Source organism: Silurus aristotelis (assembly GCF_946808225.1).
Source record: "Silurus aristotelis genome assembly, chromosome: 11".
Classification (NCBI taxonomy): domain Eukaryota; kingdom Metazoa; phylum Chordata; class Actinopteri; order Siluriformes; family Siluridae; genus Silurus; species Silurus aristotelis.
This window is the reverse complement of record NC_139584.1, coordinates 9,852,043-9,865,943: the sequence shown is the minus strand read 5'-3', so window position 1 is coordinate 9,865,943 and position 13,901 is coordinate 9,852,043. Positions and strand designations below refer to the sequence as shown.

General features: G+C 36.9%; 1 protein-coding gene and 1 long non-coding RNA gene across 3 annotated transcripts in view; one reads left to right on the top strand and one right to left on the bottom strand.

Moving 5' to 3' along the window:
* The window catches only part of LOC310733961, a 175,687-nt gene that overhangs the window by 138,150 nt on the left and 23,636 nt on the right, over nt 1–13,901 (bottom strand). The window lies entirely within an intron of this gene.
* On the top strand, nt 4,342–12,393 carry inka2 (inka box actin regulator 2). Of its 2 annotated transcripts, none has more exons than XM_083555417.1 (2): nt 4,342–4,964; nt 10,203–12,393. In XM_083555417.1, exons 1-2 carry the CDS (start codon nt 4,902–4,904, stop codon nt 11,340–11,342), a joined length of 1,203 nt encoding a protein of 400 aa, XP_083411543.1. In that variant the 5' UTR covers nt 4,342–4,901; the 3' UTR covers nt 11,343–12,393. The 2 variants fall into 2 exon arrangements, with proteins under 2 accessions (XP_083411543.1, XP_083411544.1); XM_083555418.1 differs by lacking the exon at nt 4,342–4,964 and adding an exon at nt 8,929–9,056.

The following is a 13,901-nucleotide window of genomic DNA, read 5'->3' as shown; positions in this document are numbered from 1 at the left end:
GGGTTTACTGTTGTCACTGAGCTGGTGTTTCACAACTTTCCCTTTGTCTAATTTAACCATGTCTTCTTTTGAGTGCCATGCAGTTTCAGTTACCTCTCTAATCAACCTCTTCATCATTGTCATCTACTGCCCCCCTGGTCCCCTTGGAGATTTCCTAGAAGAGATGGACACACTCCTCGGTACTTTCCCTTATGACAGCACCCCTCTGACAGTTCTTGGTGACTTTAAACTCCCATCTGACAAACTTCAGTCATCTTGCCTTGCCATCTCCTGACTTTTCTAAATACCTTCTTCTTGACATTTAACAGCTGCCCTCCAACACACAAGGGAGGAAATGCCCTGGACCTGGTTTTCACTTGCCAGCTACAGACACGACTGCTACCCCACTTCAAATTCACCCAGTTTCCTTTACAAACACTCTTGCTAGCCTACCTAAAAACAATTTCCAACATCACTCTCTTATCCTGTACTCTTTCATCTCTTCCCAACCCTGACTCTTTTTCCTCTCTACCCTTGGACTTTGCCAATGACTCTTTCCTCTCCTCTCTCTCCTCACCCATTGACCTCCTCTGCCACGATCACTAAACCCAAGAAGACTTCTTGTCCCACCCCCTGGCTGTCAGAAGTCTTGCACAGCAATCGGCAAGAACTCAGATCAACAAAGAGGAAATGGAAAAAATCGCAACTTGACACAGACCTCGCATCTTACCGTTGACCAAATTTTCTTAAAATGTGACTTCTGTTAAGACTGTCTTTTACAAGGAAAAGCTCGAGGATTCTGAACAAGATCCTCAAAAGCTCCTGAACAAATCTTCTTCACTACTCAACCCCTCTGCTCCACTTACTACATCCTCCTTGACTGCTGAAAACTTTGCCTCTTTCTATAATAAGAAGATTAAGAAAATCTGCCAGATCACTTCCTCCCCAACAATGACTACACTACACAGCCAAGAATCCCCTACTCCTTCATTGTCAAGCTTCTGAACCATAGCAGAAGATGAGATACTGCAAGTCATCCAATCTTGCAATCCCACCACCTGCCCTTTAGACCACATGTTGCTAATGTGGCTCATTCTTGTTGATTTCTTCTCTCCCACATCCGAAGGATTTGACCAGTTCTGTCCACACAGGCTGACCAGATGCTTGTTCAGTCTTTTGTCATTTCGAGACTGGACTACTGTAACTCTCTGCTGGCAGGTCTACCTCTAAACGCTATTCATGTACTGCAAATGATCCAAAATGCAGCTGCACGATTTGTGTTCAACCTGCCCAAGTTTTCCCACCCCACCCCACCGCTGTGCTCCCTCCACTGGCTTCCAGTAGCTTCACGTTTCAGATTCAGAACACTGATGCTTGACTTCAAAGACCTCATCGCACTACACCACGCTGTCTGAGATCCTCCAGCACTGCTTGACTGGTACCACCTTCACTTAGGATAAAAGGTCAGCATACCTCAAGGCTCTTCTCTATTCTGGCACCGAGGTGGTGGAATGAAATTCCCCTAGATGTCCAAACAGCGGAGGCCCTGGCTATCTTCAATTGACAGGTGAAGTCCTACCTCTTCCTGAAACACTTGAACTAACACTTTACAATTTTGCTTTGTTAAAAAAATGTTTCCCTCTCAACAGAGATGTAGGCTGATTTATCTTAAGTTGTTATCTAGTGTACCAGTGTAGATTTATTCATTGCTAGAGATTTTAAGCACTCTTGTGCGTCGCTCTGGACAATGGCGTCTGCTAAATACCCCAAATGTACAAAATGGTTTGGTTAACTGTTTGGTTAACTGTTTGGTTAATAGGTCCTGTTGAAACCTTCTAAAGGTGCTGTCAAAAATATAATTTATAGGAAGGCCCCTTGAATGTTGGGTTGTAATTAAAAAATACTAAGAGTAAAGTTTGGTGAGTGTTCCTGATTAGTTATCATTTAACCATATTAGAAAAATTCAGAAATGACTCTGTGAGCTACTATTTAAACTAACTATTCCCATAGTGTTATAGAATTTGTGAAAGAAAGAAAGAAGACGCATAGAGCAATCAAATGCATTGCAGTAACATATGATATGCAACATTAATTTTGTAAGTATGATTTTACTGAAATCTAAATATTTCAGTAGTAGTCTGTTCCTAGAATAGACACTAGCCTAAGGGTCCCCAACCACTGGTAATGGACCGTGGATCTTTTGGTACCGGGCCACACAGAAAGAATCAAAAGGCTATCATTTCTATTTTATTGGCTGGTATGCAGTGTTTTTTGTTTTAAATGACCACTTCCCCCAATTCCAACACTTATTTTAGTAACTGTTTTTTTCTTTTGTTTATTAAGTTAGGCTCCCACTAATTCTGCATTATGTTGAGTCACATTTATATTATATACTTGTATGTACAATACCAGTCAAAAGTTTGCAAACATTTTCTCCTTCAGTGGGTTATCTAATTTGTTTTTCTATTTTTTGTACATTGATATTGAAGACATCCATAAGACATAAAAAACAAAAACAAATGTGAAATTATGTAGTAAACATAAAAGTGTTAAACAACTCATAATGTTATATATTCTGAAGTTACATGTAACACTTAGCTTTGAAAACAGTTTAGCATACTTATGGCATTCTTTTATCAGATTCACAAGGTAGTTCTCTAGAATGGTTTTCAATTCACAGGTATGCTTTGTCAAGAGTTAATTTGTGACATTTCTTGGCTTTTGATGACAAGATTAGTCTTGAGCAAAGAGAAGTGTAAATATAGAGTCAATAGCCCTTTAAGTGCCACTGAAAAATACAAATCCATATTATAGCAAGAAACACTTAGGTAATTGAAAAGAAAAGAGATTACTTCAATCACTTAAAAAAATTAAATAAAATGAAGGTCAATCTGAAAAATCTCAAGAACTTTATAAGTGAAGTCTCCAAAACCACCAAACACTATGGCGAAACAGGATCTCATGAGGACTGTCCCAAGAAAGGAAAACTGCTGATTTACATAAATTATTCTTTGTGGCCTTTAAGTGGCAGATATTTTTTGTCCACTATTTTTTTCTACTTTTCTTTCTTTTTGAATTGCAAACTGGCAATTCAAAAAGAAAGAAAAGTAGAAAAAATAGTGGACAAAAAATATCTGCCACTTAAAGGCCACAAAGAATAATTTATGTAAATCAGCAGTTTTCCTTTCTTGGGACTCACTCTGTTTTTTTTTTTTATGTAGCATTATCTGCAATATTGTATTACTAAAAACATTCACTACTGTTTGTGTAACCTGCTGCTGCTGCTGTTAAGCAATAATTTCCCTCACTGAATCAATAAAGTATATCTAAGTCTAAGCCTAAATTCAGAGGAGACTGCATGAGACAGGCCTTCATGGTCAAATCATGGCAAAGAAACCATTACATTTGAAGAGCAACATGCAAAAGAGACTTTCTTTAACCAAGAAACACAAGGAATGGAAAGATTTAAAATAATTTTGCTTGTAACTGCATTGTGCTTTTTATATGTTCATAGGCTACAAGCACTCAACACCTCTGGGAACTTATCAAGATCGTTGTAAAACCATTCCAGGTGACTACCTAATGAGGTTGACTGAGAGAATGCCAAGAGATTAAAAATCTGCCATCAAAGCAAAAGGTGGCTACTTTGAAAAATATTAAAATAGCAAACATTTTTGTTTATTACATTATTCCATACATGCTCTTTCATAGTTTGGATGTCTTCAGTATTCATGTACAATGTTGAAAAAAAAAAAAATATATATATATATATATATATATATATATATATATATATATATATATATATATATATATATATATATATATATATATATATATATATATATATAAAGACAAACTACTAAAAAAGGTGTGTGAAAGCTTTTGACTGGTACTGTAACTAAATGAATGATTTAACAATATAATATGTGTAATAGTAATATAGCATGAAATATTAAGGACCATCCATGTCTGTAAAATAAAATGTTTAGGTAAAACAGTTTTGTGATGCAATAAGGTTGGGGAGAGCTGTACTAGTTAGATTAGTTAATTAGACTCCGCCCAGTCAAAAAGGCACGCGCACTAATTATTATATCATTTACAAGCAAAAAAAAAAAAAGAGAATAGAAATAAGTTGGTGATGAAATGCACATTAATGAAATATGTAGCCGAATACTGTGTGTCGAAATAAAATTAATTGAGACATTATTTTCAGAATTGGGAAATCAATTCTGTATATTGATTAATTTGAGAGTTTGATTTGTCATTGCTATAAAGGCGTTAAAAAAAAAAAAAAAGGCATAAATCAGTAGAAAAGGTTTGCTCAGATATGCAATCATAGTTGGATCTCAAATGTGTATTCACTGTCCTCGGTGCGTGAAGAAACAATAGGGACGGTCCCATTCTTATGGATGAACCCCTGCTGAAGTGTCCATTGATCATCTATTGACTGGATTACTGGCCGTAAAGCTCGTTTTGTTTTGTACTCTGAAAACCGTTAGTTAAACCCCCCTGTTTGTTAGGTGTGTCCTGGTGATCTGAAACGAAGTTTGAACGCCACACGTGGAGACAATCACACTGCTGGACTTTCCCACAGACGCTCAGTGCACTTCATTCATCACACGCTTTAGGGCGAGGAGAGCCGGGTTGGAGAAATGTCAGCTGATGGAGGAGTGCTGTGAGAGATCTGTAGAATTAAAGTACAGTGTGTGTGTGTGCGCGCGTTAAAGTGAGTGCGTGTTAACTAAAGATCTAGAGGTCGTGCTTTCGATTCACAACTTTGTGGTGCTAAAAAAAAAAAACGTCCTGGAGATCTACAGAAGAAGACGTACACAGAGGCTTTTACATACTACAGCTGAATTCTCAGGATTTTAAATTTTTTTAATACGACAGTGTGTAATTAATTAATATTTAATAGCAAGATGGAGCGCGTGCCAGAGCGCAAAGAGATGGACAAGTGCCTGACACGTTTAAAGCAGGAAATGGTGAGTATTTTGCATGATTGGTTGTTTGTTTGATTGTTTGATTGATTGATTGATTGATTGATTGATTGACTGTAGTGTATACTGTTGTATATTTTAGTCTAGTATTCACTTTTGCTCGTTTTTTAAAATATACACCTTTTACAGATTATTTGACATGTGAACTGTGTTCTCGATTTTTCTTTGATCCAAGAGACTTTCTACAACTTGTTTCTGAGCACAAACGATTACTTCCCCCTATATAGCCAAGTTGTCCTACATATGGTATGGTATGGTATGTTATGAAATAAAAATGTACACGAGTTTTGTTTTGTGCCAGATTTGGGAGTCTGTAGGTTGAAAAAGGTGATTTGAAATAAGTGAAGCTTATTGGTTGATGCGTTTCCATCCGTCTGCTGATTGGCTTGTTCTGCCTTTCGCGTTCCCTGATCAAACATCCAGGTCGACATGAGTTACACCAATTGGATGCAACTCTATCTAGTATAGATTACTGCGGTTTCTTTCATAAAATGTATTGTTGGTTGATTGTACACAAATGTATTGAAGTAGATCTATACAGAATTAAATATTGAATATGTTCATTTTCATGTACTTTTTTTGCAGATCAGTCTGTTATTAGTAAAATTAAATCAGATTATGCAGTCTGAGCTGTTAAATGTTTAAGGATTTTGTTGTCAGGGAGTGGTGGCTCATCTTGCAATCTAGGAGACTGGAGAGAAACAAAGGCTGGCTTTGTGCTCCAGAGCTTCCCTAAACAGAGTCTTAAAGCCCTGATATATGTGTGCCTCAAGCAGGCACTATGGTTTCCAAAGCATTTAGCATATAAAAAATGCAAGAATGCCATTCATACTGAGATAAATATGAACTATATGAACAAAAGTTTGTGGACACTTGACTATTAGACCCATATGTTATTTTTGAACATCCCATTCAACATTTAGTCAAGTCAAGTTTATTTCTATAGCGCTTTTCACAACAGACATTGTCTCAAAGCAGCTTTACAGAAATCAACAGTCAAGGTGAATAGTGTGCATTTATCCCTGATAAGCGGCCATGGCGACTGTGGCAAGGAAAAATTTCCTTAGATGTTATGAGGAAGAAACCTTGAGAGGAACCAGACTCAAAAGGGGAACCCATCCTCATTTGGGTGACATCAAGAGTTTGATCATAAATCTTTCAACAATACAGAACACTGGAGAGAGAGAACTAACATGAGCACTGGAGTATAAGATTATAAGTAATGTTCTTTCTACAGTCTTATACAGTCTTTATGGTTATAAAACTAGGAGCTACTGAGCAACTCATAAAATAGCTCAACATTTGTGATCATCACAGATCCAACACCAGGTTTAGTCCTCATCAACCTGTGGTTGTGGAGATTTGTGTTCATTCAGCCACCAGGGATTAGAATAGTCAGGTACTGGTGTAGGGTGAGGACACTTGGGGTGCAGTCAGTGTACCAATTCAGAGTTAATTTTTGCTCTCTAAAGCAGGCCACTGAATATCTTCCACTCCAAACTATGTAAACCATATCTAGGGGAACCTTGCGTTGTGCAAAGAGGCATTGTCATGCTGGAACAGGTTTTTGTCCTCTAGAGCAAGTGAATGCTTTCAAATCCAAAGACATCCTATACAACTCTATGCCACAAACTTTGTAGTAACTGTTTGGGGAAAAACATACCTATGGCAGGAAAAATCAAGTGTCCCAATACTATACAAATAGTATATTTATCAGTATGTACTGTTTACCAATAATTCATCATTATTGTATGTCTCCATTACATTTACATTTTCTGCTGTCTGGCAGACTATTAATAATTGTCAAAACAACTGAGCAGTTGACTGTTAAGGGCCTTGCTCAAGGGCCCAGTAGTGGCAGCTTTGTGAGGCTGGAATCTGAACTCACAGCCTTCTGATTTAAGGTCCAATTTCTTAATCCCTAAGATACAATTTATGTACTAAGTATTGAGTTATGAAACTGGAAATCACTAATATATCTATGATCAGTAAAGACTAGAATTAACCAATAAATTCCAGTATGTACTGGAATTTGCCAGTATGGCAATACTTTCTTTGCCTGCAGGGCTGATAAGTGTGTCTTAGCTTAGTATGACCTTTGATCATTTTCATTTTCCCAGTTAAAACAGAATGAAGGTGTTAATTTCAAGTAACATAAGTAAACATTTTTTTTATATAAAGTTGCAATAAATTCTGTACATGTACACATTTTTAGAACTTGTGATTCCTGACCTGCAAAAACTGAGTTTGCTGGATTTTTAAGCCCTTTTTAAAGGAAAAGTTTTTTAAAGAAAAAACTAAAAATGCAGCTTATAAAGCCCCTGATTGCAAATAGAACATGGCATTCACATTGAAACAATCAGGGTATTGAGTATACTACCATCCACTTTTTACTACTGCTTTAATTCAGTATTCATGCACCTTCTGAATGAATATGTCCTTTTCACTCCTCTGTTTATAAGTGCAGTAAATGCACTTATCCTTCCCAAAGGTGCAATGAGGATCATTAAGAAGTAATCAATAGGTTTGCTGATTTCTGACCCACTGAGGGGCTTAGTGATGATAAACATGCAGTGTTGATCTGTGCACTCACTGTTCATGTCACATGCAGTTGTTGACAAATGAGAAAAGGAGACGCTCCTACAGTTTGTTCATGTGTGTGTGCGTGCATGGAGCTGACGAGGAGATCCGAGATTGCCTTAGGGATGTTACTCACAAACCACATCCATCATGAAGTGAGTTGTTACGGTGACGTAAGCTATATCCTCCAATCTGTCTGGGCTCATCTGAAGGAGGGAACAGGAGGCCAGGGTGATGAGGTAACAGCAGCTACAGAGAATCAAGACAAACGTAAATGGACTTTAATTAAATTTCCACAAAGCTACAGTCAGGCGAGCTTTACAATAATCTGATTTAGATTTTCTTAAGAATTTCACAAGCAGCATCAGCATTAATATTGTGCTGGCTCTTTAAGGGTTTTTTTTTGTTTTGTTTCATTCAGTCTGAATGATCTCTCTGTACACATTTGACATTTCCACACAAAGAAGTCATTCTCCACATCATTTGTGTCACAGACATTATTGATTTCTAAATGATTATGAGGTCATAGTGTTAGTCGACACTAACAACAGACCCTCTTCTTGTATGATTTTAGAGTCAGATCACCCACATGACCTCTAAAAGCACTTTGCGACATGCCCACATTTATATTTAATGGGCTGCTAAAAAAAACTTGGCCTTGTATCAAATTAATTTAAGAAATCCATGTAAAATGAGCACATCTCTAGTCGTTTAAACGTTAACATTTTCTTTAGATTATTTCCCAAACATTTTAAAGGGGAGAAATTAATTTAATAATAAGATTATTCTCTGCTACCTGATCATTCTGGGTGAAGGTGTTTGAATAAGATACATGTATACACATAGAGTGGGGTACATACCACTCAAAGAAAACCCAATTTGCTTGATTTAACTGTATACTGTAATATTATCCTCTATAATGTGTGTATAATATTTTGTGCATAATGTCTGTCAGTGTCTGACAAAGAGAGTGAGTGTCAGGTAGAAAGCATTTGTTTTCCCAAAAATCCTTTGAATGTGACCATAATTCATATCTTGAGGTAATTAGTGTCTTTTGCAAAGCAAAACCTCATTTATGTTATCTTTCAATTACAATCATTTAAATCATTTGAAGATATGTGCTTAATTAAGGACCTATAATGAGCTTGAATGATTCTCTATTGGTACACACACACACACACACACACACACACACACACACACACACACAATCAATCCACATCCTCTTACATAGGTTATGATTATGACTAATGTCTCAGCCATAAAACATGTTTCAGCCATAAGAGTAGTCAGGTTTGATTCATAAAGTCATTATCTACTTCAGAACTACAGCCCCCACTGCGCCCTCTCATTTGTGCTTGTGAAAAAAAAATCAATGTGACGCATGAATTGGACAGTACCTGATTGGCTAACAGACAGATACACACTAGAAAGAAAGAGAAGGAGAGAAAGAGAGAGGAAGAGAGGCAGATTGGAGAGAGATCTTACTGGAGTATGGTAAGGTGATAGTGCTTATTTTTAACTAATGGGTTGCATAACTATGGCAAAGCACTACTGGTATGCAAAGATATTGCTGGAATAACATTGTTTTTCTGATTTGGGTAACCTAATTTTAGCAGTGCATATAATCTCTGAAATAATTATTATGTTGATGCATCTTGAAATGTGAGCATTTAGCTTTATGTGCTAGCTGACAACTATTTGAAAAGCACATTGTTCATTTTTGATATAAATACTTAATACTTGTTAAGAATGTTAAAAGCTTTTTAAATAGGTGTGTTTATTCCGATGATGACGTAGTATAAAAAATAAGTCTTACATTTTCACCCTTTAACTAAGGATACTGTGTAAGGAATATACAGCTTCCTTTCCAGAAGAAGATAACAGCTATTGATCTGTAACCCAAGAGATGCAGAGACCTTTTACAGGCAGCACTGTTATAGTACACATATACAGCTCAATGAAACTGAAGCAAGTTGCTGCAATAAAGGTTTAAATGGCATTAAAAAAGCCATTTTATTCATACTATTACTGTATCTTAAGATTGTCTATGACTAAACACACACACACACATACACACACACATTATATATATATATATACACACACATCATTTGATGCTGCTGTGGTAAAGGGACTTTTAGTCTCACCTTGAATGCTAGCCATGAGGAGATACAGTTACAGAATAACAGGTGTGTAAGGCATAGAAGAAGGAATGCTACTAAAAAATATTTAAAAAAAATAAACAAGAAAGCGATTAATACAAAAGGCTGGCAGGTGACAGGTGTGAAAAACAGCTTCGTTACTTTTTTCCAGGTGTAGATTTCTCCTCATACTTGGCTTGACATTACACGTAGATGGGAGAATGCCAGTACAAACCAAAAGGCAGGATTCAGCTCTTTTGTTCTCTTAAAAATGATCCCTGAGGGGAAATTTGAGACTATGGAATGGTACATCACCAACAACCACAGAATTCTGCTCATGTATTCAACCATATTAGGTGGTACATTTTGTCTGAGAATGCCAAATGATGTCATTCCTCAGGACTTTAACAGCACATACTTAGATGTTGGTTTCCCTTTGAACATGATCTCTGATTAAAACCTGATGGTTGCTCTACACTAAAGTATCTTTCTCTTTCAGACCTCCATGCGGGAGGCAGGCGATGGTCTTCAGACTCAGATGAACTCTATGATGGGAGCTTTGCAGGAGCTGAAACTCCTAAAGGTGCAGACTGCATTGGAACAACTTCAGATCTCCTGCAACACCAATCAGATTTATCAGCACTCTCCTCATAGACCCATGACCTCATATACAGCACTCACACATCATCTGGATCATAACCCAAGAGGAAGCAGGCAAAACGATACATGGATTTCAGAACAGCCAAAAAAACATATCTTTACAAGAGATTCAAGTCTGTCTGACCTTCAAATGGAACCCCCTACGTTTTTCACCAGCACTCCATTTGAGAAACATAGTCTGGTCCCACCCAATGTACCTAGAAAGCAGGAACCTAAAGGAACCCACCTTAGAGGAAGTCTGTGCAATTCTGCTTCTTTCTCTAGCTCTGAGGATGACAGCTTTTCCTCATTTGATGATCGAGACAGCAATTCTTTATGCAATACTGCAAGTCATTCAACCTCAAGATCCCCTTCTGAGGGGCATCAACTTTCATCCAATTCACCCACAATGGCTGAGCTCCAAGGACTAATGGACACCCTTTCACGGGAAGGGCCTTCAATCGACAGTGATTTTTCTCAATTCGACACCGAGGACTCTGGTGATTGGACGTCCTCTTTAATGAGTCAAAGCAGAAACAGGCAGCCATTAGTGCTCGGAGACAATGTCTTTGCCGATTTAGTGGGTAACTGGCTTGACCTGCCCGAACTGGAGAGCCGGATATCTGGTGAGGCAGAGAACACAGGAAGGATTGCTGAAGCATCTCAGCATCCACTACGACTCAGCTGCTCTCAGGAGTTCTGCAGACGTCTGTCTCTAACCACCAGTATCTTCAAAAAGGTCTTGCGAAGCATTCGACCTGACCGAGAGAAACTTCACAAAGAGAGACCAGGATGGTTACACCTTGAGGACGAGGAGGAAACCATCTTTAAAAGAGCCAAGAAGAAGAACAAAGGGTGCAAACCCAAAGATAGTGTCTACAGACCATTTTGGACAAGAGCTGGTGGATTGAGAGGGAAAAGCAAACCAAAACCAGAAAATACAGAGATCAAAGTTTCAAAAAAGCCGATATTTGATTACAGCTCTGCAGTCTGGGTTTAAAAGCTATTTCTATAAACAGTGATAGTCACAGGTGCAAAAACATAGAACGTATTTAACAAAAAACAAGTTTGGAATTATAACAAGATAAAAGAGCTAAAATTAAGACAATCTCAGGACCTTTTGGACATTTAGAAGCCAAGAATAAACACATGCCCAGTGTGGAAGAGAGGGGGTTTGTTTCACTCTCTCTTTCTGTCATGTCATCACCCTTGTTCTGAAGGTGAAGCTACCAATTTGTTTTCAGACTCTCACATGTTCCCGAAGCTCAAGCTCAAGCTTGTGATTAACATTGCTGTACATTCCTTTACCATAGACTCATCCATATAGACCAAATACTGTGTCTGTGAATAATAACAACATATACAGTGCTCAAATGATTATAATACTGCAAAAGTGAAAACATCAAGACCTTTTTAAGGTCACGTTGAGGAAAAAAACAAGCGGTCTATTCCTGATGAGACAAATTAACTAGTGTCAATCTGCTTATTGATTGTCTGCCTGTTTAGACAACCTTTAGAGTAGGAGCATCCTGATGTCAGTCAAAATCAAGTGCTGAATACCCAAAAATAAGTATCTAAATACCTCTCATCTAAAATGTAAAAATAAAATAATGTGAATACAATAAAATATTTAATTTGTGTAACTTATGAACATGTTAATTTTATGCAAATGCTCTTCCACATGCTGTATGTTCATGTTTTCTTATTACTCATATAGCAAACGGAATTCCTGTATAAGCACATTGACCCAGTGAACATGCACATTGTTGGAACACAGCACAGTCAAGATTAATTGATCAACTGAAATAAAGACTAATATCATGTCAACATTCACTCGGAACTATCTAATGTTAGTACTGAACATTTATGAAATCCATGCAACTTTTTGTGGAGGTTTACTATTCAGATTTCTGGAGTTAAGCATGTAGTATTTTTCTTTTTTTTTTGCGCCATGATTATTTTCTATAATGACCAAAGAGCTTCTTTTTTGTCAAATCAATTTATGTTAACATTGAGAATCTAAGTACTTCATTAAACGTGTTCTATGCAAATTGTGCTGTGTGAAATCATTTTTCAATGTAAAATTGAAGTTGTTTGATACAAAATTTAGTGAATGGAATTACATTTTTCTTTCACTGAAGTGGGGATGGGTAAATAGGTTTTATTTTTACAAAAACATTTAATAAAATAATATATATAGGCCTGGGTTTGGCTAGATAACTTTTACCTTTTGTTTGCTAATTTCCTCCTATTTTGATTTTGCAAACAGGATGTAGGCATTAATCAATTTTTAACAACATGCCATAATACAATAGGTGCATCAACTTAAGAAATAAGAAATATACCCTGTATATCTTAATGAAAAATGTAAATCAGAAAACCTTAATATTGATATAAGGCAACACAAACACTATCAGTAGCAACCTACTGCTCTCTATTTGAACAACATGCTGCATTTTGTTGTCGAATATCACCCCTGTAATGTCATTTGTCTGTTCAGATATTATGAACTGTACACTCTGAAACACACATCTTTTTAAAAAATTCCCAACTCTTTATTTAGGAAAAAGACTATTAATTTACCCTTCCAGCATGGCCTTGGTCAATGAACTCAGAGGCTATTAGCTTAAAATTGATAGGTCAGGCTTTTTCCCAGAAGCCATGTCAGCATGCTCGCTCACATTTCCTTGATGAGAACCAAGAGACCAATCAGACATTACTGTGATACAGCTCCATTAACTAAAAGCATAGGCTGAGCGATTTCAAATATAAACCAGTGAACAATGTACAGCTACTGTAATAGTGATCTATTCCTAAATCTGTGCCCATCTAATAAACAGTTTGTGCTACATATATAGTACAAAGCAGTAAAAAAAGCCCTCTCATGACTGAGCAAAATCTATGATCAGTTATCAAGAGATATGCATGGAATCATAACATCTAGTGGTCGTGCAAATGGGCAAGTAAAAATACAAAACATTGTGCTGCAAAGTCCGTTGCCCAGGAAACGATTTGATTAACCTAAACCAGGGGTCACCAACGTGGTGCCCGCCTGTAGCCTGTAGCCTGCAAGGACCACATGAGTAGCCCTCTGGCCTTTTCTAAAAATAGCTGTTTCCTACTTTGTTAAATCATTGTTGATACTTATTATGAGAAATCATTAAAATGATCAGTGTCTTTACATAGATGAAAATTATTGATTATTAATAACAACATATAATTAAAGGTAAATTAAGCAAATTTGTTATTTCAGATCAAACTGAAAACTGTGTGTATCAAACTGGTAGCCCTTTACATTAATCGGTACCCAAGAAGTTGCTTGCAGTTTCAAAAAGGTTGGTGACCCCTGACCTAAACATTGATACCTTAATGTAAAAGCATGTGTAAAAGCTAGTAAATTAATTATTATTTAATGCATGAGTATATAACTATGTATAACTAACTTTTTTAGCTGTGAGGAGATTTAAGAGTGCTATTGATTACATTTAATTGAGTTTTTTTAATGAATTGATTACATTAATCCACCTAGAAAGAACCATGTTACTGACAGGTGATGTGT

Excerpts from the sequence above, each read along its gene's own strand:
- inka2 (XM_083555417.1), top strand. The coding sequence starts at position 4,902 with ATGGAGCGCGTGCCAGAGCGCAAAGAGATGGACAAGTGCCTGACACGT. Across the intron at positions 4,965-10,202 it reads CACGTTTAAAGCAGGAAATG|ACCTCCATGCGGGAGGCAGG; the intron begins GTGAGTATTTTG and ends TTTCTCTTTCAG.